General features: G+C 59.1%; 1 protein-coding gene across 1 annotated transcript in view; it reads right to left on the reverse strand.

Annotated features, from left to right (window-relative positions):
• Positions 1 to 625: 625 nt before the first annotated feature.
• wdr74 (WD repeat domain 74) overlaps positions 626 to 26,975 on the reverse strand; it is a 43,227-nt gene continuing 16,877 nt past the window's right edge. Inside the window, exons 3-11 of the mRNA XM_060855583.1 lie at positions 26,580 to 26,701; positions 21,994 to 22,057; positions 19,167 to 19,304; positions 17,901 to 18,002; positions 15,796 to 15,896; positions 14,672 to 14,727; positions 13,002 to 13,144; positions 11,079 to 11,135; positions 626 to 856 (exon numbers count right to left, since the gene is read on the reverse strand). Of these exons, the coding sequence (XP_060711566.1) occupies positions 683 to 856; positions 11,079 to 11,135; positions 13,002 to 13,144; positions 14,672 to 14,727; positions 15,796 to 15,896; positions 17,901 to 18,002; positions 19,167 to 19,304; positions 21,994 to 22,057; positions 26,580 to 26,701 (957 nt within the window). The 3' untranslated portion in view covers positions 626 to 682. The remainder of the gene's footprint in view (positions 857 to 11,078; positions 11,136 to 13,001; positions 13,145 to 14,671; positions 14,728 to 15,795; positions 15,897 to 17,900; positions 18,003 to 19,166; positions 19,305 to 21,993; positions 22,058 to 26,579; positions 26,702 to 26,975) is intronic.

The raw sequence follows: 26,975 nt of genomic DNA on the forward strand, positions 1-26,975 counted from the left end.
TGTGCATGGGACGGGTGTGCAGGCATGGGAGGGTGCACGTGTGTGGGCGCGCGCGTTGTGCGTGCTGCTGGGGGGGGGGGGGGGGGGTTCATGTGCTGGGGCATGGGATGCTGTGTGCGCATGCGGGAAAGGTGTGCGCGCGTGTGTATATGTGGTGGTGTACGGGATTGGTGCGTGCGCTGGGGAGTGGAGGTTGCGCATGCGTGGTGGTGGTGTGTGGATGCGTGTGCTGGGGCGTCGGGCGGTGGATGTGGAGAGTGGGTGCGCAGGGTAGTATGTGCATACCTGGGTGGGGGTGTGCTCGTGCGTGGGAAGGGTATGTGTGCACGGGGAGGGTGGCTGGTAGTATTCCCCGCTGATGTTCAGGAGCGCTGAGTTTGGATCCTGCCCAGCGAGAAGGTCCAGTGTAAATCCAATAAACTCCTGGAACGAGGAGTCCCATGATCAGCCCGAGTCCGGTGTAGGGAGAAACCGACTGAGTTCACTGATGTCCTGACCCAGTCTGGGCCTAGGGAGGGGGATGCTTGAACCACAACAAGGTTTCTTCCAGCTGCCCGCTGGGCCGAAGAAGTACAGCCCATGGAATAATAAAGAAAATCTCTAGCCAAAGCATTACAAAAGGAGAGACAATAATTTGATTTACTGAGAGATATGAATGGACAGTGTTGCTTCTGGCTGAACCTTAGGCATCTTGGGTCACTTCCTTCCTCTTTTTCTGCCTCCCGGCTGGATCCTGGAGAGGGGCTGCTCGCTTCGATACAGAGCAGTCAGTCACCGTTACCATTGAGGCCCAGATTTCATCTTCAGCGGACTCCTCCTTCACCTCCTCCGCAGTGCTGCCTTCCTCAACCTCCTCCTTGGAAATGACAATTCCACATTCAAGCAGTCACAGGCAAAGAGGGGCCAGTATTAACAGGAGGTGGCCACTCAGCCCCTCGAGACTGGGGCTGCATGAATTCTGACCCAGTGTAGACTGGGCTACAGAGTTGACTTTAAATAAGTGTCCCATCACATGGACAAGTCTTTCAATAGCATGGTTTTGGAATTCATACTGTATCTCTCACTAGAAACAATTACCAGCAGAAACCGAGTCAATATAATGTCAGTAATTGTCTTCTGCTTTAAACTGTCAGCTGAGTCCGTTCTCTAACAGCGACTCAAACAGCATCCCACACCCAGCTACCCAGCGGGAGGGTGACACTCCCAGAACGGGAATGGGGAGATTCAGGGGAAATGCAGGTTCAAGCTGAACTGCCCAGTACATCAGAAAACAGTGCTGCACTGTCGGAGGGTCAGCGCTGAGGGAGCGCCGCACTGTCGGAGGGTCAGCGCTGAGGGAGCGCCGCACTGTCGGAGGGCCAGCGCTGAGGGAGCGCCGCACTGTCGGAGGGCCAGCGCTGAGGGAGCGCCGCACTGTCGGAGGGCCAGCGCTGAGGGAGCGCCGCACTGTCGGAGGGCCAGCGCTGAGGGAGCGCCGCACTGTCGGAGGGCCAGCGCTGAGGGAGCGCCGCACTGTCGGAGGGCCAGCGCTGAGGGAGCGCCGCACTGTCGGAGGGCCAGCGCTGAGGGAGCGCCGCACTGTCGGAGGGCCAGCGCTGAGGGAGCGCCGCACTGTCGGAGGGCCAGCGCTGAGGGAGCGCCGCACTGTCGGAGGGCCAGTAGTGCGGCACTGCTTCAGTGTCGGAGGGCCAGCGCTGAGGGAGCGCCACACTGTCGGAGGGCCAGTAGTGCGGCACTGCTTCAGTGTCGGAGGGCCAGTAGCGCCGCACTGTCGGAGGGCCAGTAGCGCCGCACTGTCGGAGGGCCAGTAGTGCGGCACTGCTTCAGTGTCGGAGGGCCAGCGCTGAGGGAGCGCCACACTGTCGGAGGGCCAGTAGCGCGGCACTGCTTCAGTGTCGGAGGGCCAGTAGCGCCGCACTGTCGGAGGGCCAGCAGCGCCACACTGTCGGAGGGCCAGCAGCGCCGCACTGTCGGAGGGCCAGTAGTGCGGCACTGCTTCAGTGTCGGAGGGCCAGCGCTGAGGGAGCGCCACACTGTCGGAGGGCCAGTAGTGCGGCACTGCTTCAGTGTCGGAGGGCCAGTAGCGCCGCACTGTCGGAGGGCCAGTAGCGCCGCACTGTCGGAGGGCCAGTAGCGCGGCACTGCTTCAGTGTCGGAGGGCCAGCGCTGAGGGAGCGCCACACTGTCGGAGGGCCAGTAGCGCGGCACTGCTTCAGTGTCGGAGGGCCAGTAGCGCCGCACTGTCGGAGGGCCAGCAGCGCCGCACTGTCGGAGGGCCAGCAGCGCCGCACTGTCGGAGGGCCAGCGCTGAGGGAGCGCCGCACTGTCGGAGGGCCAGCGCTGAGGGAGCGCCGCACTGTCGGAGGGCCAGCGCTGAGGGAGCGCCGCACTGTCGGAGGGCCAGCGCTGAGGGAGCGCCGCACTGTCGGAGGGCCAGCGCTGAGGGAGCGCCGCACTGTCGGAGGGCCAGCGCTGAGGGAGCGCCGCACTGTCGGAGGGCCAGCGCTGAGGGAGCGCCGCACTGTCGGAGGGCCAGCGCTGAGGGAGCGCCGCACTGTCGGAGGGCCAGCGCTGAGGGAGCGCCGCACTGTCGGAGGGCCAGCGCTGAGGGAGCGCCGCACTGTCGGAGGGCCAGCGCTGAGGGAGCGCCGCACTGTCGGAGGGCCAGCGCTGAGGGAGCGCCGCACTGTCGGAGGGCCAGCGCTGAGGGAGCGCCGCACTGTCGGAGGGCCAGCGCTGAGGGAGCGCCGCACTGTCGGAGGGCCAGCGCTGAGGGAGCGCCGCACTGTCGGAGGGCCAGCGCTGAGGGAGCGCCGCACTGTCGGAGGGCCAGCGCTGAGGGAGCGCCGCACTGTCGGAGGGCCAGCGCTGAGGGAGCGCCGCACTGTCGGAGGGCCAGCGCTGAGGGAGCGCCGCACTGTCGGAGGGCCAGCGCTGAGGGAGCGCCGCACTGTCGGAGGGCCAGCGCTGAGGGAGCGCCGCACTGTCGGAGGGCCAGCGCTGAGGGAGCGCCGCACTGTCGGAGGGCCAGCGCTGAGGGAGCGCCGCACTGTCGGAGGGCCAGCGCTGAGGGAGCGCCGCACTGTCGGAGGGCCAGCGCTGAGGGAGCGCCGCACTGTCGGAGGGCCAGCGCTGAGGGAGCGCCGCACTGTCGGAGGGCCAGCGCTGAGGGAGCGCCGCACTGTCGGAGGGCCAGCGCTGAGGGAGCGCCGCACTGTCGGAGGGCCAGCGCTGAGGGAGCGCCGCACTGTCGGAGGGCCAGCGCTGAGGGAGCGCCGCACTGTCGGAGGGCCAGCGCTGAGGGAGCGCCGCACTGTCGGAGGGCCAGCGCTGAGGGAGCGCCGCACTGTCGGAGGGCCAGCGCTGAGGGAGCGCCGCACTGTCGGAGGGCCAGCGCTGAGGGAGCGCCGCACTGTCGGAGGGCCAGCGCTGAGGGAGCGCCGCACTGTCGGAGGGCCAGCGCTGAGGGAGCGCCGCACTGTCGGAGGGCCAGCGCTGAGGGAGCGCCGCACTGTCGGAGGGCCAGCGCTGAGGGAGCGCCGCACTGTCGGAGGGCCAGCGCTGAGGGAGCGCCGCACTGTCGGAGGGCCAGCGCTGAGGGAGCGCCGCACTGTCGGAGGGCCAGCGCTGAGGGAGCGCCGCACTGTCGGAGGGCCAGCGCTGAGGGAGCGCCGCACTGTCGGAGGGCCAGCGCTGAGGGAGCGCCGCACTGTCGGAGGGCCAGCGCTGAGGGAGCGCCGCACTGTCGGAGGGCCAGCGCTGAGGGAGCGCCGCACTGTCGGAGGGCCAGCGCTGAGGGAGCGCCGCACTGTCGGAGGGCCAGCGCTGAGGGAGCGCCGCACTGTCGGAGGGCCAGCGCTGAGGGAGCGCCGCACTGTCGGAGGGCCAGCGCTGAGGGAGCGCCGCACTGTCGGAGGGCCAGCGCTGAGGGAGCGCCGCACTGTCGGAGGGCCAGCGCTGAGGGAGCGCCGCACTGTCGGAGGGCCAGCGCTGAGGGAGCGCCGCACTGTCGGAGGGCCAGCGCTGAGGGAGCGCCGCACTGTCGGAGGGCCAGCGCTGAGGGAGCGCCGCACTGTCGGAGGGCCAGCGCTGAGGGAGCGCCGCACTGTCGGTGGGCCAGCGCTGAGGGAGCGCCGCACTGTCGGTGGGCCAGCGCTGAGGGAGCGCCGCACTGTCGGAGGGCCAGCGCTGAGGGAGCGCCGCACTGTCGGAGGGCCAGCGCTGAGGGAGCGCCGCACTGTCGGAGGGTCAGCGCTGAGGGAGCGCCGCACTGTCGGAGGGCCAGCGCTGAGGGAGCGCCGCACTGTCGGAGGGCCAGCGCTGAGGGAGCGCCGCACTGTCGGAGGGCCAGCGCTGAGGGAGCGCCGCACTGTCGGAGGGCCAGCGCTGAGGGAGCGCCGCACTGTCGGAGGGCCAGCGCTGAGGGAGCGCCGCACTGTCGGAGGGTCAGCGCTGAGGGAGCGCCGTACTGTCGGAGGGCCAGCGCTGAGGGAGCGCCGCACTGTCGGAGGGCCAGCGCTGAGGGAGCGCCGCACTGTCGGAGGGTCAGTAGTGCGGCACTGCCGCACTGTCGGAGGGCCAGCGCTGAGGGAGTGCCGCACTGTCGGAGGGCCAGCGCTGAGGGAGTGCCGCACTGTCGGAGGGCCAGCGCTGAGGGAGTGCCGCACTGTCGGAGGGCCAGCGCTGAGGGAGTGCCGCACTGTCGGAGGGCCAGCGCTGAGGGAGTGCCGCACTGTCGGAGGGCCAGCGCTGAGGGAGTGCCGCACTGTCGGAGGGTCAGTAGTGCGGCACTGCTGCACTGTCGGAGGGTCAGCGCTGAGGGAGTGCCGCACTGTCGGAGGGTCAGCGCTGAGGGAGTGCCGCACTGTCGGAGGGTCAGCGCTGAGGGAGTGCCGCACTGTCGGAGGGTCAGCGCTGAGGGAGTGCCGCACTGTCGGAGGGTCAGCGCTGAGGGAGTGCCGCACTGTCGGAGGGCCAGCGCTGAGGGAGTGCCGCACTGTCGGAGGGCCAGCGCTGAGGGAGTGCCGCACTGTTGGAGGGTCAGTAGTGCGGCACTGCTGCACTGTCGGAGGGCCAGCGCTGAGGGAGTGCCGCACTGTCGGAGGGCCAGCGCTGAGGGAGTGCCGCACTGTCGGAGGGCCAGCGCTGAGGGAGTGCCGCACTGTCGGAGGGCCAGCGCTGAGGGAGTGCCGCACTGTCGGAGGGCCAGCGCTGAGGGAGTGCCGCACTGTCGGAGGGCCAGCGCTGAGGGAGTGCCGCACTGTCGGAGGGCCAGCGCTGAGGGAGTGCCGCACTGTCGGAGGGCCAGCGCTGAGGGAGTGCCGCACTGTCGGAGGGCCAGCGCTGAGGGAGTGCCGCACTGTCGGAGGGTCAGTAGTGCGGCACTGCTGCACTGTCGGAGGGTCAGTGCTGAGGGAGTGCCGCACTGTCGGAGGGTCAGTGCTGAGGGAGTGCCGCACTGTCGGAGGGTCAGTAGTGCGGCACTGCTGCACTGTCGGAGGGTCAGTGCTGAGGGAGTGCCGCACTGTCGGAGGGCCAGCGCTGAGGGAGTGCCGCACTGTCGGAGGGCCAGCGCTGAGGGAGTGCCGCACTGTCGGAGGGTCAGTAGTGCGGCACTGCTGCACTGTCGGAGGGTCAGTGCTGAGGGAGTGCCGCACTGTCGGAGGGTCAGTGCTGAGGGAGTGCCGCACTGTCGGAGGGTCAGTAGTGCGGCACTGCTGCACTGTCGGAGGGTCAGTGCTGAGGGAGTGCCGCACTGTCGGAGGGTCAGTGCTGAGGGAGTGCCGCACTGTCGGAGGGTCAGTAGTGCGGCACTGCTGCACTGTCGGAGGGTCAGTGCTGAGGGAGTGCCGCACTGTCGGAGGGTCAGTGCTGAGGGAGTGCCGCACTGTCGGAGGGTCAGTAGTGCGGCACTGCTGCACTGTCGGAGGGTCAGTGCTGAGGGAGTGCCGCACTGTCGGAGGGTCAGTGCTGAGGGAGTGCCGCACTGTCGGAGGGTCAGTAGTGCGGCACTGCTGCACTGTCGGAGGGTCAGTGCTGAGGGAGTGCCGCACTGTCGGAGGGCCAGCGCTGAGGGAGTGCCGCACTGTCGGAGGGCCAGCGCTGAGGGAGTGCCGCACTGTCGGAGGGCCAGCGCTGAGGGAGTGCCGCACTGTCGGAGGGTCAGTAGTGCGACACTGCTGCACTGTCGGAGGGTCAGTGCTGAGGGAGTGCCGCACTGTCGGAGGGTCAGTGCTGAGGGAGTGCCGCACTGTCGGAGGGTCAGTAGTGCGGCACTGCTGCACTGTCGGAGGGTCAGTGCTGAGGGAGTGCCGCACTGTCGGAGGGTCAGTGCTGAGGGAGTGCCGCACTGTCGGAGGGTCAGTGCTGAGGGAGTGCCGCACTGTCGGAGGGTCAGTAGTGCGGCACTGCTGCACTGTCGGAGGGCCAGCGCTGAGGGAGTGCCGCACTGTCGGAGGGTCAGTAGTGCGGCACTGCTGCACTGTCGGAGGGTCAGTGCTGAGGGAGTGCCGCACTGTCGGAGGGTCAGTGCTGAGGGAGTGCCGCACTGTCGGAGGGTCAGTAGTGCGGCACTGCTGCACTGTCGGAGGGTCAGTGCTGAGGGAGTGCCGCACTGTCGGAGGGCCAGCGCTGAGGGAGTGCCGCACTGTCGGAGGGCCAGCGCTGAGGGAGTGCCGCACTGTCGGAGGGTCAGTAGTGCGGCACTGCTGCACTGTCGGAGGGTCAGTGCTGAGGGAGTGCCGCACTGTCGGAGGGTCAGTGCTGAGGGAGTGCCGCACTGTCGGAGGGTCAGTAGTGCGGCACTGCTGCACTGTCGGAGGGTCAGTGCTGAGGGAGTGCCGCACTGTCGGAGGGTCAGTGCTGAGGGAGTGCCGCACTGTCGGAGGGTCAGTGCTGAGGGAGTGCCGCACTGTCGGAGGGTCAGTAGTGCGGCACTGCTGCACTGTCGGAGGGTCAGCGCTGAGGGAGTGCCGCACTGTCGGAGGGTCAGTAGTGCGGCACTGCTGCACTGTCGGAGGGTCAGTGCTGAGGGAGTGCCGCACTGTCGGAGGGTCAGTGCTGAGGGAGTGCCGCACTGTCGGAGGGTCAGTAGTGCGGCACTGCTGCACTGTCGGAGGGTCAGTGCTGAGGGAGTGCCGCACTGTCGGAGGGCCAGCGCTGAGGGAGTGCCGCACTGTCGGAGGGCCAGCGCTGAGGGAGTGCCGCACTGTCGGAGGGTCAGTAGTGCGGCACTGCTGCACTGTCGGAGGGTCAGTGCTGAGGGAGTGCCGCACTGTCGGAGGGTCAGTGCTGAGGGAGTGCCGCACTGTCGGAGGGTCAGTAGTGCGGCACTGCTGCACTGTCGGAGGGTCAGTGCTGAGGGAGTGCCGCACTGTCGGAGGGTCAGTGCTGAGGGAGTGCCGCACTGTCGGAGGGTCAGTGCTGAGGGAGTGCCGCACTGTCGGAGGGTCAGTAGTGCGGCACTGCTGCACTGTCGGAGGGTCAGTGCTGAGGGAGTGCCGCACTGTCGGAGGGTCAGTGCTGAGGGAGTGCCGCACTGTCGGAGGGTCAGTAGTGCGGCACTGCTGCACTGTCGGAGGGTCAGTGCTGAGGGAGTGCCGCACTGTCGGAGGGCCAGCGCTGAGGGAGTGCCGCACTGTCGGAGGGCCAGCGCTGAGGGAGTGCCGCACTGTCGGAGGGTCAGTAGTGCGACACTGCTGCACTGTCGGAGGGTCAGTGCTGAGGGAGTGCCGCACTGTCGGAGGGTCAGTGCTGAGGGAGTGCCGCACTGTCGGAGGGTCAGTAGTGCGGCACTGCTGCACTGTCGGAGGGTCAGTGCTGAGGGAGTGCCGCACTGTCGGAGGGTCAGTGCTGAGGGAGTGCCGCACTGTCGGAGGGTCAGTGCTGAGGGAGTGCCGCACTGTCGGAGGGTCAGTAGTGCGGCACTGCTGCACTGTCGGAGGGCCAGCGCTGAGGGAGTGCCGCACTGTCGGAGGGTCAGTAGTGCGGCACTGCTGCACTGTCGGAGGGTCAGTGCTGAGGGAGTGCCGCACTGTCGGAGGGTCAGTGCTGAGGGAGTGCCGCACTGTCGGAGGGTCAGTAGTGCGGCACTGCTGCACTGTCGGAGGGTCAGTGCTGAGGGAGTGCCGCACTGTCGGAGGGCCAGCGCTGAGGGAGTGCCGCACTGTCGGAGGGCCAGCGCTGAGGGAGTGCCGCACTGTCGGAGGGTCAGTAGTGCGGCACTGCTGCACTGTCGGAGGGTCAGTGCTGAGGGAGTGCCGCACTGTCGGAGGGTCAGTGCTGAGGGAGTGCCGCACTGTCGGAGGGTCAGTAGTGCGGCACTGCTGCACTGTCGGAGGGTCAGTGCTGAGGGAGTGCCGCACTGTCGGAGGGTCAGTGCTGAGGGAGTGCCGCACTGTCGGAGGGTCAGTGCTGAGGGAGTGCCGCACTGTCGGAGGGTCAGTAGTGCGGCACTGCTGCACTGTCGGAGGGTCAGCGCTGAGGGAGTGCCGCACTGTCGGAGGGTCAGTAGTGCGGCACTGCTGCACTGTCGGAGGGTCAGTGCTGAGGGAGTGCCGCACTGTCGGAGGGTCAGTGCTGAGGGAGTGCCGCACTGTCGGAGGGTCAGTAGTGCGGCACTGCTGCACTGTCGGAGGGTCAGTGCTGAGGGAGTGCCGCACTGTCGGAGGGCCAGCGCTGAGGGAGTGCCGCACTGTCGGAGGGCCAGCGCTGAGGGAGTGCCGCACTGTCGGAGGGCCAGCGCTGAGGGAGTGCCGCACTGTCGGAGGGCCAGCGCTGAGGGAGTGCCGCACTGTCGGAGGGTCAGTTGTGCGGCACTGCTGCACTGTCGGAGGGTCAGTGCTGAGGGAGTGCCGCACTGTCGGAGGGTCAGTGCTGAGGGAGTGCCGCACTGTCGGAGGGTCAGTAGTGCGGCACTGCTGCACTGTCGGAGGGTCAGTGCTGAGGGAGTGCCGCACTGTCGGAGGGTCAGTGCTGAGGGAGTGCCGCACTGTCGGAGGGTCAGTGCTGAGGGAGTGCCGCACTGTCGGAGGGTCAGTAGTGCGGCACTGCTGCACTGTCGGAGGGTCAGTGCTGAGGGAGTGCCGCACTGTCGGAGGGTCAGTGCTGAGGGAGTGCCGCACTGTCGGAGGGTCAGTGCTGAGGGAGTGCCGCACTGTCGGAGGGTCAGTGCTGAGGGAGTGCCGCACTGTCGGAGGGTCAGTGCTGAGGGAGTGCCGCACTGTCGGAGGGTCAGTAGTGCGGCACTGCTGCACTGTCGGAGGGTCAGTGCTGAGGGAGTGCCGCACTGTCGGAGGGTCAGTGCTGAGGGAGTGCCGCACTGTCGGAGGGTCAGTGCTGAGGGAGTGCCGCACTGTCGGAGGGTCAGTAGTGCGGCACTGCTGCACTGTCGGAGGGTCAGCGCTGAGGGAGTGCCGCACTGTCGGAGGGTCAGTAGTGCGGCACTGCTGCACTGTCGGAGGGTCAGTGCTGAGGGAGTGCCGCACTGTCGGAGGGTCAGTGCTGAGGGAGTGCCGCACTGTCGGAGGGTCAGTAGTGCGGCACTGCTGCACTGTCGGAGGGTCAGTGCTGAGGGAGTGCCGCACTGTCGGAGGGCCAGCGCTGAGGGAGTGCCGCACTGTCGGAGGGCCAGCGCTGAGGGAGTGCCGCACTGTCGGAGGGCCAGCGCTGAGGGAGTGCCGCACTGTCGGAGGGTCAGTTGTGCGGCACTGCTGCACTGTCGGAGGGTCAGTGCTGAGGGAGTGCCGCACTGTCGGAGGGTCAGTGCTGAGGGAGTGCCGCACTGTCGGAGGGTCAGTAGTGCGGCACTGCTGCACTGTCGGAGGGTCAGTGCTGAGGGAGTGCCGCACTGTCGGAGGGTCAGTGCTGAGGGAGTGCCGCACTGTCGGAGGGTCAGTGCTGAGGGAGTGCCGCACTGTCGGAGGGTCAGTAGTGCGGCACTGCTGCACTGTCGGAGGGTCAGTGCTGAGGGAGTGCCGCACTGTCGGAGGGTCAGTGCTGAGGGAGTGCCGCACTGTCGGAGGGTCAGTGCTGAGGGAGTGCCGCACTGTCGGAGGGTCAGTGCTGAGGGAGTGCCGCACTGTCGGAGGGTCAGTGCTGAGGGAGTGCCGCACTGTCGGAGGGTCAGTGCTGAGGGAGTGCCGCACTGTCGGAGGGTCAGTGCTGAGGGAGTGCCGCACTGTCGGAGGGTCAGTGCTGAGGGAGTGCCGCACTGTCGGAGGGTCAGTGCTGAGGGAGTGCCGCACTGTCGGAGGGTCAGTGCTGAGGGAGTGCCGCACTGTCGGAGGGTCAGTGCTGAGGGAGTGCCGCACTGTCGGAGGGTCAGTGCTGAGGGAGTGCCGCACTGTCGGAGGGTCAGTGCTGAGGGAGTGCCGCACTGTCGGAGGGTCAGTGCTGAGGGAGTGCCGCACTGTCGGAGGGTCAGTGCTGAGGGAGTGCCGCACTGTCGGAGGGTCAGTGCTGAGGGAGTGCCGCACTGTCGGAGGGTCAGTGCTGAGGGAGTGCCGCACTGTTGGAGGGTCAGTAGTGCGGCACTGCTGCACTGTCGGAGGGTCAGAGCTGAGGGAGTGCCGCACTGTCGGAGGGTCAGAGCTGAGGGAGTGCCGCACTGTCGGAGGGTCAGCGCTGAGGGAGTGCCGCACTGTCGGAGGGTCAGCGCTGAGGGAGTGCCGCACTGTCGGCGGGTCAGTGCTGAGGGAGTGCCGCACTGTCGGAGGGTCAGTGCTGAGGGAGTGCCGCACTGTCGGAGGGTCAGTGCTGAGGGAGTGCCGCACTGTCGGAGGGTCAGTGCTGAGGGAGTGCCGCACTGTCGGAGGGTCAGTGCTGAGGGAGTGCCGCACTGTCGGAGGGTCAGTGCTGAGGGAGTGCCGCACTGTCGGAGGGTCAGTGCTGAGGGAGTGCCGCACTGTCGGAGGGTCAGTGCTGAGGGAGTGCCGCACTGTCGGAGGGTCAGTGCTGAGGGAGTGCCGCACTGTCGGAGGGTCAGTGCTGAGGGAGTGCCGCACTGTCGGAGGGTCAGTGCCGAGGGAGTCCAGTGTTAATAGCCAGCTCCTGACCCCACCCCGGTGTGTGTCACTTACCTCCCAGTTGTCTTGGTTTGTCCACAGGACACAGTTGAGCCGGGATTTCAGGTAGACCTTGACAAGGGCAGCAAGGCACAGGGTGAACAAAGGGCTCCAAATTGGTTTGACACCCCTCAGCCAGCTGCAGACACCCACCTCACAACTCGCACCCACCCCCCCCCCCCCACAACCACCCCCAGAGCCACAAACTGATAATACCTTCCCCGCTGCCCACACCAGTCCTTCGCCCCCCCCAAACAAAAACCTGTCCTCCACCTAATTAATCTCCCCCCCCCCCCCCCACCCCACGCGCACCATCCAGACCTCTGGGTGGATAAGCAACTTCCTGGGGGTGGAATCTCTCACTTAAGGGTGCGGTGGGCATGACTGTGATCTCTCTGAGGGGGGGGTGGGAGAAAGCTCTTTTGTGGGGGGTGTGGAATCTCTCTGGGGAGGGGTTTGCTGGAGTATTCTGGGGTGAGAGAGGGGTGTAGCATCTCTCGAGGGGAGCAGATAAAGGTGCAGCAAGATCTCTCTGCGGGTGGAGGGGCACTATGGGAGCAGTGTGTGGGATTACTCTTTGAGGGTGGGTGGGGGATCTCTGATGGGTTAGGGCGTCGCAAATTGCCTGGGGTGCTGTGGATGGAGTCAATGCTGGGAGGTCACAGTGAGGGTGGGGGCACGTACGGGGTCAGAGCGGGGCGGGGAGGGAGTCAGAGAGAGGGTCACAGCTAGGGGGAGGGGGGGTGGAGGGGAGGGAGACGGGGTTGGGGCGGGGGCAGAGAAGGGTAGGGGGTCAGAGCAGGGGCTGGGGGGCGTGGATAGGGTCACAGGGGCAGGGATGGGGTCAGAGCGGCGGATGGGGTCAGAGGGGCATGGACAGGTTCGGGGGGCGCGGGAGGTGCGTGGATGGGGTCAGAGCGGCGATGGGGGCGGGGTCATAGCAGGGGTGGGGGGTAGTGGATGTGCTCTGAGCAGGGGTGGTGACGAGGGTCAGAGCAGAGTTGGGGGTACAGGGTCGCAGTCAGAGCAGGTTGGGCGTGTATTGATGGCGTTAGGGCGGGGTCAGGGATGGGGGCGGGGTCGTGGGCATGGGCAGAAAAATGGGCGGGGTCAGGGATGGGGGCAGGGTCGTGGGCAGGGCAGAAAAATGGGCGGGGTCAGGGCAGGGATGGGGTCAGGCCGGGGGCGGGGGTGTGTGAATGGGCTCCGAACGGGGGTGGGATGTGTGAATGGGCTCCGAGCGGGGGTGGGGTGTGTGAATGGGCTCCGAGCGGGGGTGGGGTGTGTGAATGGGCTCCGAGCGGGGGTGGGGGGGTGTGAATGGGCTCCGAGCGGGGGTGGGGTGTGTGAATGGGCTCCGAGCGGGGGTGGGGGGGTGTGAATGGGCTCCGAGCGGGGGTGGGGGGGTGTGAATGGGCTCCGAGCGGGGGGTGGGGGTGGGGGTGTGTGTGAACGGGCTCCGAGCGGGGGTGTGTGTGTGTGTGTGTGTGTGTGTGTGTGAACGGGCTGCGAGCGGGGGTGGGGGGATGGGAGTGGGGGTGTGTGAACGGGCTGCGAGCGGGGGTGGGGGAGGGGTGTGTGAACAGGCTCCGAGCGGGGGTGGGGGTGTGTGTGAACGGGCTGCGAGCGGGGGTGGGGGATGGGAGTGGGGGTGTGTGAACGGGCTGCGAGCGGGGGTGGGGGATGGGAGTGGGGGTGTGTGAACGGGCTCCGAGTGGGGGTGGGGGTTGGGGGGGGGGTGTGATGGGGGTGTGTGAACGGGCTCCGAGTGGGGGTGGGGGATGGGAGTGGGGGGTGATGGGGGGGTGTGAGCGGGCGATGGGGGGTGTGAACAGGCTCCGAGCGGGGGTGGGAGTGGGGGTGTGTGAGAACGGGCTCCAAGCGGGGGTGGGGGAGGTGATGGGGGTGTGTGAACGGGCTGCAAGCGGGCCCCCTCACCTTGTGCAGCAGCTCCTTGCTGCCCAGGTCATGTATCCGCAGGAAGCGATCCAGCCCACAGGAGGCCACCAAGGGCAGGCTGCAGTGGGTTTGGATACCGCGGATACTCCCGGCCTGGCCTTTCAGGCACTTCAGCAGCCTCCCTGCGGGTGACAACAGACAGGACGCTCAGTGAAGGCCCGTCAGACACAACCACGCCCCAAGCCACCCCCTCCCCCTACAATCACTCTCTTCCAACTTCCCAGGCTCTGCCCGGCTGATCGCGCTGGAACCACTACCATTTATCAACCCCCTCGGCATCTCCGACTATTCCCAATTCCCCAACACAGTGCTGACCTGTTAGCCTTCCCAACTCTCTCCCCCTGGAGGGCGGTGGGAAATGGAGAGTGTCTCCATGCCTTCCAGGTTTAGCACAAGAACCTTTTGGACAGCTTACTGTCCCCTGCTCTGTTAGAATCAAAGACAGGGTTCAGCAGGGAAACAGACCCTTCGGTCCAACTCGCCCATGCTAACCAGATATCCTCACTTTGCCAGCAGCCGGCCCATATCCCTCCAAACCCTTCCTATCCATGTCCCCATCCAGATGCCTCTTACATTGGTCATTGTACCAGCCTCCACCACTTCCTCTGGCAGCTCATTCCATACACACACCACCCTCTGGGTGAAAAAGTTGCCCCCGAGGTCTCTTTTATATCTTCCCCCTCTCACCCTAAACCTATGGCCTCTAGTTTTGAACTCCCCAACCCCAGGGAAAATACTTTGTCTATTTACCCTATCATAACATCTATAAGGTCACCCCTCAGCCTCCGACACTCCAGGGAAAACAGCCCCAGCCTGTTCAGCCTCTCCTGTAGCTCAAACCCTCCAACTCTGGCAACATCCATGTCAATCTTTTCTGAACCCTTTCAAGTTTCACAACATCCTTCCGATAGGAAGGAGACCAGAATTGCACGCAATATTCCAACAGTGGCCTAACCAATGTCCTGTACAGCTGCAACATGACCTCCCAACTCCTGTACTCAATGCTCTGACCAATAAAGGAAAGCATACCAAACGCCTTCTTCACTATCCTATTACCTGCAACTCCACTTTCAAGGAGCTATGAACCTGCACTCCAAGGTCTCTTTGCTCAGCAACACTCCCAAGACCTTACCATTAAGTGTATAAGTCCTGCTAAGATTTGCTTTCCCAAAATGCAGCACCTCGCATTTATCTGAATTAAACTCCATCTGCCACTCCTTGGCCCATCTGGTCCAGATCCTGTTGTAATCTGAGGTAACCCTCTTCGCTGTCCACCACACCTCCAATTTTGGTGTCATCTGCAAACTTACTAACCATACCTTTTATGCTCACGTCTAAATCACTGATATAAATGTTCATGTAGACAGGTTCTATGAGAGTCCAGAGGTATGATGTCCTCCTGTTTCTGTGTGACAGAAGAGATGGGAGCTGATTTGGCTTTTCTCCTGTCCCTGTCTAGCAGGCACCAGTGGGGCTGAATGGCCTTTGCGTTCCTGTCTAATGGAGGCCGAATGGCCTTCTCCTGTTCTGACAATGAGCCTGTTGGCGATATTACACGAGGAACCGCGCCCCCTGGTCGGTTCCCAATCCGAGATTCAAACCCACCAGGAATTGGCCGGGAATGGGGAACGGGAGAGGCAGCCGCTCACCTTTCCGGATATCCAGGACAGCCACCTGTCCGTGCGTGTTGCCCACGACGACTGAACTGCAGGAGGAAAAGGGCACTGTCAGAGACGCGGCTGCGGCCCACTCCATCCTGTCCTATCCGAACCCTGTCGCCATGGCGACCCCACCAATCTCGCTCCATTGCACGCCCTCTCTCTCTCTCTCTCGAGGGAGCCTCACCTCCGCCTGAGCAGAGCATCTCCGGACGGGAGCGGGAGCAGGCGGTGTCAGCAGACTCGCAACTGAACGGGACGGAGCGGGAATCTCGGCCTGGCCCAGTGGGAGCGACACATTTCCATCCTTGCACCAGGAACCTACCCTCACAACCGACAGCAAGGTTACAATCCCCGCACGGGGGCCCACTCTGGGATCTTGTTGTGCACGAGAGCGCGGCTGGGCCCCTGACATTGGAAATGTCACTGCATGGCACTCACTGCTGGTAGAACAATTAACGACAGGCTAACAGTGTAACACTCCCATGGACAGGGATAGCACGGGGTTAGATACAGAGTAAAGCTCCCTCTACACTGACCCCCCATCAAACACTTCTCAGGACAGGGACAGCACGGGGTTAGATACAGAGTAAAGCTCCCTCTACACTGACCCCCCATCAAACACTTCTCAGGACAGGGACAGCACGGGGTTAGATACAGAGTAAAGCTCCCTCTACACTGACCCCCCATCAAACACTTCTCAGGACAGGGACAGCACGGGGTTAGATACAGAGTAAAGCTCCCTCTACACTGACCCCCCATCAAACACTTCTCAGGACAGGGACAGCACGGGGTTAGATACAGAGTAAAGCTCCCTCTACACTGTCCCCCCCATCAAATACCCCCTAGGACAGGGACAGCACGGGGTTAGATACAGAGTAAAGCTCCCTCTACACTGTCCCCCCCATCAAATACCCCCCAGGACAGGGACAGCACGGGGTTAGATACAGAGTAAAGCTCCCTCTACGCTGTCCCCCCATCAAACACTCCCCAGGACAGGGATAGCACGGGGTTAGATACAGAGTAAAGCTCCCTCTACGCTGTCCCCCCATCAAACACTCCCCAGGACAGGGATAGCACGGGGTTAGATAGAGTAAAGCTCCCTCTACACTCACTTGCCATCAGGTGTCAAGGACATGGCGGTTAATGGGTATTCATCGTACTTCATCTCCAGAACAGGCCTGCGCTGCGGAGAGCTGGGGTCATAGACACGTACCTGTGGGCACAGGGACATCACTAACACAAACACATCCAACATGGTTACCACACAGCTGGGCACAGGGCTGTCACTGTCGCACGCTGGGGTACTGTACAGTTGGGGACAGGACTGTCAATGTGTAACACTGGGATACAGTAATGGGTAGGGACAAGTCTGTCTCTGTATAACACTGGGGTACAGTACGGGTAGGGACAAGTCTGTCTCTGTATAACACTGGGGTACAGTACTGGTGGGGACAGGTCTGTCCCTGTATAACACTGGGGTACAGTACTGGTGGGGACAGGTCTGTCCCTGTATAACACTGGGGTACAGTACTGGTGGGGACAGGTCTGTCTCTGTATAACACTGGGGTACAGTACTGGTGGGGACAGGTCTGTCCCTGTATAACACTGGGGTACAGTACTGGTGGGGACAGGTCTGTCCCTGTATAACACTGGGGTACAGTACTGGTGGGGACAGGTCTGTCACTGTAACACTGGGGTACAGTACTGGTGGGGACAGGTCTGTCACTGTATAACACTGGGGTACAGTACGGGTGGGGACAGGTCTGTCACTGTATAACACTGGGGTACAGTACGGGTGGGGACAGGTCTGTCACTGTATAACACTGGGGTACAGTACGGGTGGGGACAGGTCATACAGTCACAGGGTTATACAGGACGACAACAGACCTTTTGTTCCAAACCGTCCATGCTGACAATATTTCCCCAACGTAACTAGCCCGATGTGTCTGTACGTGGCTCGTATCGCTCCAAACATTTCCTATCTGTATACCCGTCCAAATCGCTTTTAAAGGGTTAACAGGACCCGTGTGCACCACCTCCTCTGGAGGCTCTTTCCATGTGTTAACCCACCCCCGACGGGTTCACCTCTCAACTTTAGTACATGCCCTTTAGCTTTGGACTCCCCCTCACACCAGGGAAAAGACCCTTTGCTCTTCACTTTATCCACGCCCCCTCGTGACTTTATAAACCTCCTCAACCACCTGCAGTGAAAAAGGCCCCGGCCTTTCCTTCCTACTCGAACCCTCCAATCTCAGTGACATCCTTGGGCCATCTTCACTGCCCCCTCTCCAATTTAATAACATCCTTGCAGCAGGGTGACCAGAAATGGACAGAGTACTCCAAATGAAACCTTACTGATGTCCTGTATTGTGATTTTGGAGAAGATTTGTAGCTCGGGTTGACGACATGGATGTAGGTTTGCTCGCTGAGTTGGAAGGTTCATTTTCAGACGTTTCGTCACCATGATGAGGTAACATCGTCAGTGAGAGTGTCTCTGATGGGGTACTGACGGTATGTCTCACCTCTCCCTTTATAGGGCTTGGTTCTTTAAGGTGCGTGATGTCCGTTCCGGTTATTTCTTTCCCCTCCCCAAGAGAAGGGGGGATGTGATCTAAATCGATGCGTTTACGGATGGCGTCGCAGTCAAACAAGCAGAAACCTTGCCACCAGCATAGATGAACACCAACTAACCACCAAAAGACATGACCCACTCTCACCTGTTCCCATATATACAGGCAAAGGAGGACATCGCTTTGGGACAGCACACACAGATGAAACAAAGACACAGACAAGGCATTCTAACCAGAACTCCATCAATAAACACATCAATTTAGACCCCATCTTCCCTTGAGAAAAAGGTCTGGAAGTGACATCACCCACCTTAAGAAACCGCGTCCTATAGAGAGGCAGGACAGTGTTTCACTGGAAACGCTCGCTAGTGATGTCACCTTGTCATGGTGACGAAACGTCTGAAAACAAACCTTCCAGCTCCGCGAGCTACATTCAATGTCTTGTACAACTGCAACATGACATCCCAACTCCTACACTCAGTGGTCTGAGCAATGAAGGCCAGCGTGTTAAACATCTTCCTCACCACCCTGGTCTGGTCTGATCAGTTACTGCCTGACACCCGGAGGGCGGGGGGGAGGGGTGCAGCACACTTGGTTCTGTCCGCGATCCTCACAATGAGCAGCGGGTACTGAAGACTGGGCCCTACCTGGCTGTGTCCCGTGCAGGTGATGATTCTGTCTGAGTCGGGGACGAACTGGATATCTCTCACCCAGACGGGGACCCTCAGATCCAGCCAGTCGTTCCGCACCTTCGGCAAAAACAAATATTGACCAGAGGGTGAGAAATCCCGCCACCGGGAGCGAGAAACTGAAACCACGGGCGACAGGGTGAAAGGTGGGAAACGCCGTTTTGGTCTCGCCCTCCCGCAGCGAGAGGACGTTGTCAATCGTCATTCCCAACGGCACTGTGGGTGTGCCAATGGTCCCTAGACTGCAGAGGGCCCGACAAACCTGATTGGGGATGGGCCGGGCCCGGTTTAAAACAACACAGCAGGGCGAGGAGGTCAATGCAAAGCCATCACAAAGATCATTCAGAGATCTCACACTAGAGCAAAGAATCGGGCGTGACAGGAAAGGTACGAGAGAGAGAGATGGAGTGAGAGGGGGAGATACACAGAGGGAGGCAGAGATGGGGAGACAGAGAGAACGCGGATGGGGATGGGGCGAGGTGGAGGAGGGCCAGATAGAGGGGTGGGAGGAGAGAGACAGACAGAGATGGGGAGAGAGAATGAGAGACGATGGTGGGAGGGAGGAAGAAAGAGAGCATGAGAGATATAGATAGATGGATGGGAGGAGGGGAGGCCGGGAGATGGACAGGGGAACAAGTTGGGCTGTGAGGGAGGGAGACGTGGGAGCAAGAGTTATGGGGGAGCGCAAGCAAGACACTGGGTGGGGGGGGGAAAAGAGAGAGAGAGAGAGACAGGGAGGGGGCATGAGATAAACGGCGAGAGGGATAGTGCAAAGCAGAGGACGAGAGAGAGAAAGGGATGGGAGAGATAGGGATGCGAGAGAGAGGGAGGGGAGGGAGAGAGAGAAGGAGGGAGGAGGCACGGCATGAGGGAAAGCAAGAAATTGGGGAGGTGGGGGGGGGGGGGGGGGGAAGTGAAGAAAGAGAAAATGCGATGGAATGTGAGAGAGAGAGAGAGAAAGAAAGAAAATGCATATGTGGGAGAGAGAGAGAAAGGGGGAAATATATGACTAAACACCTAGCAGTTGTGGGGTCCTTACCCACCTTGAGCTCCCTCAGGCCAAGTTTAGCCTGACATTTGCTGAGAGCTGGAGAAACTGCGAGGGAATGGGGATGGGAGACAGTGGGTGCCCAGGGTGAGAGTTGGACTGATGCTGGGACTGGGACTGGGACTAGCTATCGAGGGGGGAGAGGATATCACGGTTTCCCTGTCCATTCAGCTTACGTTCTTGGCCTTGAACACAGGCTCCTGCAGCCTCTGCAGGTCCCACACTTTCAGCTCGTTCTCCTTCCCTCCAGTCGCCACTCGCTCTGGCCTCCCAGGATTCTGACGCATTCGACACACCCCACGGCCCACTTGTATCTGAACAGAGAGAACCGTCATAGTCATAGAGACGTACAGCACGGAAACAGACCCTTCGGTCCAACCCGTCCATGCTGACCAGATATCCCAAACCAATCCAGTCCCACCAGCCAGCACCCGGCCCATATCCCTCCAAACCCTTCCTATTCATGTCCCCATCCAAAAGCCTCTTAAATGTTGCAATTGTACCAGCCTCCACCACTTCCTCTGGCAGCTCATTCCATACCCGCACCACCCTCTGTGAAAAAATTGCCCCTTAGGTCTCTTTTATATCTTTCTCCTCTGGTTCTGGACTCCCCCACCCCAGGGAAAAGACTTTGTCTATTTATCCTATCCGTGCCCCTCAATTTTATAAACCTCTATAAGGTCACCCCTCAGCCTCCGAAGTTCCAAGGAAAACACCCCAGCCTGTTCAGCCTCTCCCTGTAGCTCAGATCCTCCAACTCTGGCAACATCCTTGTAAATCTTTCCTGAACCCTTTCAAGTTTCACAACATCTTTCCAATAGGAAGGAGACCAGAATTGCACACAATATTCCAACAGTGGCCTAACCAATGTCCTGTACAGCCGCAACATGACCTCCCACCTCCTGTACTCAATACTCTGACCAATAAAGGAAAGCATACCAATCACCTTCTTCACTATCCTATTACCTGCGACTCCACTTTCAAGGAGCTATGAACCTGCACTCCAAGGTCGCTTTGTTCAGCAACACTCCCTAGGACCTTACCATTAAGTGGATAAGTCCTGCTAAGATTTGCTTTCCCAAAATGCAGCATCTCGCATTTATCAGAATTAAACTCCATCTGCCACTTCTCAGCCCATTGGCCCATCTGGTCCAGATCCTGTTATAATCTGAGGTAACCCTCCTCGCTGTCCACTACACCTCCAATTTTGGTGTCATCTGCAAACTTACTAACGTACAGTTATGCTCACATCCAAACCATTTATATAAATGACAAAAAGTAGAGGGCCCAGCACCGATCCTTGTGGCACTCCACTGGTCACAGGCCTCCAGCCTGAAAAACCACCCTCCACCACCACCCTCTGTCTTCTACCTTTGAGCCAGTTCTGTATCCAAATGGCTAGTTCTCCCTGTATTCTATGAGATCTAACCTTGCTAATCAGTCTCCCACGGGGAACCTTGTCGAACGCCTTACTGAAGTCCATATAGATCACATCTACTGCTCTGCCCTCATCAATCATCTTTGTTACTTCTTCAAAAAACTCAATCAAGTTTGTGAGACATGATTTCCCACGCACAAAGCCATGTTGACTATCCCGAATCAGTCCTTGCCTTTCCAAATACATGTACATCCTGTCCCTCAGGATTCCCTCCAACAACTTGCCCACCACCGAGGTCAGGCTCACCGGTCTATAGTTCCCTGGCTTGCCTTTACTGCCCTTCTTAAACAGTGGCACCACGTTTGCCAACCTCCAGTCTTCCGGCCCCTCACATGTGACTATCGATGGTACAAATATCTCAGCAAGAGGCCCAGCAATTACTTCTCTGGCTTCCCACAGAGTTCTCGGATACACTAGATCAGGTCCTGGGGATTTATCCACCTTTAACTGTTTCAAGACATCCAGCACTTCCTCCTCTGTAATCTGGATATTTTGCAAGATGTCACCATCTATTTCCCTACAGTCTATATCTTCCATCTCCTTTTCCACAGTAAATACTGATGCAAAATATTCATTTAGTATCTCCCCCATTTTCTGTGGCTCCACACAAAGGCCGCCTTGCTGATCTTTGAGGGGCCCTATTCTCTCCCTAGTTCTCCAGCTTCATTTCCCCTCCCCCCACTTTTTCTCAGTCCCAACACCCAGACTCAGCACTGCCTTCCTAACCTGCAATCTTCTTCCTGACCTCACCGCCCCCTCCCCACTCTGGCCTATCACCCTCACCTTAACCTCCTTCCACCTATCGCATCTCCAACACCCCTCCCCCAAGTCCCTCCTCCCTACCTTTTATCTTAGCCTGCTGGGCACACTTTCCTCATTCCTGAAGAAGGGCTTATGCCCGAAATGTCGATTCTCCTGCTCCTTGGAAGCTGCCTGACCTGCTGCGCTTTTCCAGCAACACATGTTTAAGCTCCACACAAAGGCCGCCTTGCTGATCTTCGAGGGGCCCTATTCTCTCCCTAGTTACCCTTTTGTCCTTAATATATTTGTAAAAACCCTTTGGATTCTCCTCGATTCTATTTGCCAAAGCTATCTCATGTCCCCGTTTTGCCCTCCTGATTTCCCTCTTCAGTATACTCCTACTGCCTTTATACTCTTCTAAGGATTCACTCGCTCTATCCTGTCTATACCTGACATATGCTTCCTTCTTTTTCTTAACCAAACCCTCAATTTCTTTAGTCATCCAGCATTCCCTATACCTACCAACCTTCCCTTTCACCCTGACAGGAATATACTTTCTCTGGATTCTTGTTATCTCATTTCTGAAGGCTTCCCATTTTCCAGCCGTCCCTTTACCTGCCTCCAATCAGTTTTCCAAAGTTCTTGCCTAATACCGTCAAAATCGGCCTTTCTCCAACTTAGAACTTCAATTTTGAGATCTGGTCTATCCTTTTCCATCACTATTTTAAAACAAGTAGAATTATGGTTCATGTAATACTGCCGTGAGCTATCGGATCCAAGGCCCTGGCCCAGCTCACCAGGCCGAGATGGGGAATGCCTCTTACCTGATCGGCTGAATCCTCGTTCCACACCTTGAGAAGGCCAGACTCAGTACAGGTGACGAGGGAGCTGTGGGTGGGAAGACAGAGGATAACTGGTATCTCACTTGAACTGCAGAACTTCGCTCCCCTCCTCACTCAAACTCAAAGCCCCAGATTGTACCCCCTTAATACACAGTCCCTCTGCTGAGGGAGTGTGTGTGCAGGCCTCAGTGCGGGCACGCAAGAGAAAGAAAGAGAGCGAGTGAGACCACACGCGAGAGGGTGTCTTTGTGGGGGGGGGGGGGGGTGGCGCGTGTCTTTGTGGGGGGGGGCGCATGTGTCTTTGTGGGGGCGAGTGTGTGTCTTTGTGGGGGGGGTGAATTGTGTCTGTGGGGGAGGGGAAACGAGTATCTTTGTGGGGGGGGGAAGGGCGAGTGTGTGTCTTTGTGGGGGGGCATGTGTATTTGTGAGGGAGACGTGTGTGTCTTTGTAGGGGGGAGAGTGTGTGTCTGTGTGGGGCGGGTGTGTCTTTGTGTGGGAGAGTCTGTGTGGGGGGCGTGTGTGTCTGTGTGTGTGGGGGAGGGGCGTGTGTGTCTGTGTGTGTGGGGGGGAGGGGCGTGTGTGTCTGTGTGTGGGGGGAGGGGCGTGTGTGTCCGTGTGTGGGGGGTGTGTGTGTCTGTGTGGGGGGAGGGGCGTGTGTGTCTGTGTGTGGGGTGGGGTGTCTGTGTGGAGAGCGTGCCTTTGTGTGTGTGTGTCTTTGTGTGTGCACCTCAGAGTCCGTGTGCGAGCTGTCGATGGTACACAGCGCTGCTGGTGGAGGGAGTGGGTGCCCTCCAAACGAGCGGGGGCTGCTCTGTCCCTGGATGGGGTCGAGCTTCTCGAGTGTTGTAGGAGCTGCCCCCCCATTCAGGGACAAGTGGGGAGTGTTCCCTCACCCTCCTGACTCGCGCCTCGTCGATGGTGAGACAGGCTTCGGGGGGGACGAGCCAGGAGGGAAGTTACTCACTGCAGGATTCCCAGCCTCTGCCTTGCTCTTGTAGCTGCTGTGCTCATGTGGCTAGCCCGATAGAATTGCTAAGTGTACTGTGTACATCTGAGGAGATAGACGCTGCGTTGGAAGCAGTTCAGAGAGGGTGAAGGGGATGTTTTATGGAGAATACTTGATCCTTGAGGAAACAGAGAGATGACCAAAGCAGAACACACCGGCTTGGAGTTTCGGGAGAGGCTGGGACTTCCTTGACCTAGAGTGTAGCAGTCGAGGGGTGACCTTGCGGAGGTTTATAAAACCATGAGGGGTTTAGATAATGTGAATAGCTGAGGTCCTTTCCCTTGGGAGGGGGGAGTTCAAAAGTAGGGGGCACATTTTTCAGGTGAGAGGAGAAGGATTTATAAAGGGACGTGAGGGTCAGCCTTTTCACACAGAGGGGGGTTCATGTGTAGAATGAGCTCCCAGCCGTAGGTGCAGGTACAGTTAGAACACTTCAAACCAATTTGGAAGGGGAGACAAATTGGAACGGTTTAGAGGGTCAAACACAGGCAAGTGGGAATGAGGTTAGTTTGGGAAATGTGGCCAGTATGGGGGAGTAGGGGTGAAGGGTCTGTTCCCGTACTGTACGACTCTTGGATAAGTTCCTGAGGGAGCCTGACAGATGGACATGCTGAGGGGGCCTGGAGAGGGAACACAGAATTCTTGTTTAAAACCATTTATATAAAACGACAAAAAGTAGAGGGCCCAGCACCGATCCTTGTGGCACTCCACTGGTCACAGGCCTCCAGTCTGAAAAACAACCCTCCACCACCACCCTCTCTCTTCTACCTTTGAGCCAGTTCTGTACCCAAATGGCTAGTTCTTCCTGTATTCTGTGAGATCTAACCTAGCTAACCAGTCTCCCATGGGGAACCTTGTCGAACGCCTTACTGAAGTCCATATAGATCACATCTACTGCTCTGCCCTCATCAATCTTCTAGGTTATTTCTTCAAAAAACTCAAATCAACTTTGTGGGACATGATTTCCCACGCACAAAGCTATGCTGACTAACTAAGTCCTTGCCTTCCCAAATACATGTCCATCCTGTCCCTCAGGATTCCCTCCAACAACTTGCCCACCACGGAGGTCAGGCTCACCGGTCTATAGTTCCCTGGCTTGTCCTTACCACCCTTCTTAAACAGTGGCACCACGGTTGCCAACCTCCAGTCTTCCAGCACCTCACCTGTGACTATCAATGATACAAATATCTCAGCAAGAGGCCCAGCAATCACTTCTCTAGCTTCCCACAGAGTTCTCGGGTACACCTGATCAGGTCCTGGGAATTTATTCACCTTTATGTGTCTTGTTTTTAAGACATCCAGCACTTCTGAAATGCGGACATGTCACCATCTATTTCCCCACACTGTATACCTTCCACGTCGTTCTCCACAGTAAACACTGATGCAAAATACTCGTTAAGTGACTCCCCTGTCCCCTGCGGCTCCTTGATGATCTTCGAGGGGCCCTATTCTCTCTCTAGTTACCCTTTTGTCCTTAAATGTATTTATAAAAACCCTTTGGATTCTCCTTAACGCCGTCGTGGTTGTAGATGTGTTTGCCAAGCTGGGAAGTTGATTTGCAGAAGTTTTGTCCCTAGTCTAGGTGACATCTTCAGAGTTTTGGAGCCTCCCGTGAAGCACTGCTGTACAGTCTCTTCCAGAATTTATTTGGTTCCATTTCTGCTACTTCCAGTTGCTGGTTGCAGTGGCCGGTATTTTGGCTGGTCTACATCAATGTGCTTTTTGATGGAGTCCGTGGATGAGTGCTATGTTTCTAGAAATTATCTGGCTGTCCTAAGCTTAGCTTGTCCTATGATCATTGAGTTATCCCACTCAAATTTGTGGTCCTTGTCACCAGTGTGTATGGCTAATAGGTACAGCTGGTCATGGCATTTCGTGGCTAGTTGGGGTTTGTGGATGCAGATTGCTAGTTACCTGTTTGTCCTTTATCGTGTTTCATACAGTGTTTGCTTGGAATCCTGTAAAATACGTTAGTCCTGCACATGAAGGGGATAGGGTCTTCTGTCCTGGTGAGTTGTTGTCTGAGCGTGCCTGTCACTTTATGGGCTGTCAGGAATCCGTAGGTGGGATTGTCTGAATGTCAGTTCCGAGACTTTTTTTTAATGTAAGATAACATGGTTAGTGAGCTAGGGTGGCATTTACACAAACCTTGATCTCCTTAATTCTATTTGCCAAAGCTATCTCATGTCCCCGTTTTGCCCTCCTGATTTCCCTCTTCAGTATACTCCTACTGCCTTTAAGGATTCTAAGGATTCACTCGCTCTATCCTGTCTGTACCTGACATATGCTTCCTTCTTTTTCTTAACCAAACCCTCAATTTCTTTAGTCATCCAGCATTCCCTATACCTACCAGCCTTCCCTTTCACCCTAACAGGAATATACTTTCTCTGGATTCTTGTTGTCTCATCTCTGAAGGCTTCCCATTTCCCAGCCGTCCCTTTACCTGTGAACATCTCCCTCCAATCAGCTTTCAAAAGTTTTTGCCTAATACCGTCAAAATTGGCCTTTCTCCTTCAGAGAACTTCCAACTTTTAGATCTGGTCTATCCTTTTCCATCACTATTTTAAAACGAATAGAATTATGGTCACTGGCCCCAAAGTGCTCCCCCACTGACACCTCAGTCACCTGCCCTGCCTTATTTCCCAAGAGGAGGTCAAGTTTTGCATCTTCTCTAGTAGGTACATCCACATACTGAATCAGAAAATTGTCTTGGACACACTTAGGAAATTCCTCTCCATCTAAACCCTTAACACTATGGCAGTCCCAATCTATGTTTGGAAAGTTAAACTCCCCTACCATAACCACCCTATTATTCTTACAGATGACTGAAATCTTACAAATTTGATTCTCAATTTCCCTCTGACTATTGGCGGGGGGTCTATAATACAATCCCAATAAGGTGATCATCCCTTTCTTATTTCTCAGTTCCACCCAATTAACTTGCCTGGATGTATTTCCGGGAATATCCTCCCTCAGCACAGCTCTAATCCTATCCCTGATCAAAGACGCCATTCCCCCTCCTCTCTTGCCTCCCTTTCTATCCTTCCTGGAGCATTTGTGTCAGTCCTGCCCATCCCTGAGCCATGTCTCTGTAATTGCGATGATAACCCAGTCCCGTACTCCGAACCATGCTGTGCGTGGATCTGCGTCACCTGTTAGGACTCTTGCATTGAAATAAATGCAGTTTAACTTGTCAGTCCTGCATCATTCTCTACTTTATTCCTGCCTGCCCCGTTTTGACTTCCTCCTTTTCCCAACTTTACCAGCATCAGACTGATCTATTTCCTGATGATCTCCCTGGGTCCCAACTACCCCCACCATACGAGCTTAAATCCCACCTGACATCTCACAAATGCCCCCTGATAGTCCCCCCCCAATCTGTCCTTCTTAATACAGGTCCTTTCTACCCCAGAAGAGATTGTCATGTTTTTAGATTATTAATCTCACACAAGTGTTGGCCTCCTCTGAATAGCGATGGAGGACACGAATTTGTTCACAGCCAAGAGTGACACCTTATTCACAGCGAAAGCCACCTCCCCATTTCTCCAATCCACGCCCTCACCTGTCATACACAGCCAGTCCCCGAAAGGGCCCTTCTCCCCCCGAACACTTGTGGGACTCTGTGAACTCTCCTCGCTCTGTGCAGAACGTCTTGACTGTCCCGTCCACACAGCCCAGCAGCACCTAACAGATGGGGCACAGGAGAAGGGATGGTGGGGGGGGGCGAGAGAGAAAGAGGGCAATAGGATGATTGTCTGCATTACATAACAGTGCAAGAGACACGCCTGGCTCGCACACATACCAGCTGAGGGAGCCAGGAATCCAATCTTGGAGAGCCGCGCGGTCGGGGGAGGGGGGCAGCATAGGGGAGGGGGGCGTGTTGGGGGGGGTGGGCGAGAGGGGGGAGAGAGGGGGGTGTGGGGGTGGGGGTGAGGGGTGTGGGGGTGGGGGTGGGGGG

Source organism: Hemiscyllium ocellatum, chromosome 46, assembly GCF_020745735.1.
Source record: "Hemiscyllium ocellatum isolate sHemOce1 chromosome 46, sHemOce1.pat.X.cur, whole genome shotgun sequence".
Classification (NCBI taxonomy): domain Eukaryota; kingdom Metazoa; phylum Chordata; class Chondrichthyes; order Orectolobiformes; family Hemiscylliidae; genus Hemiscyllium; species Hemiscyllium ocellatum.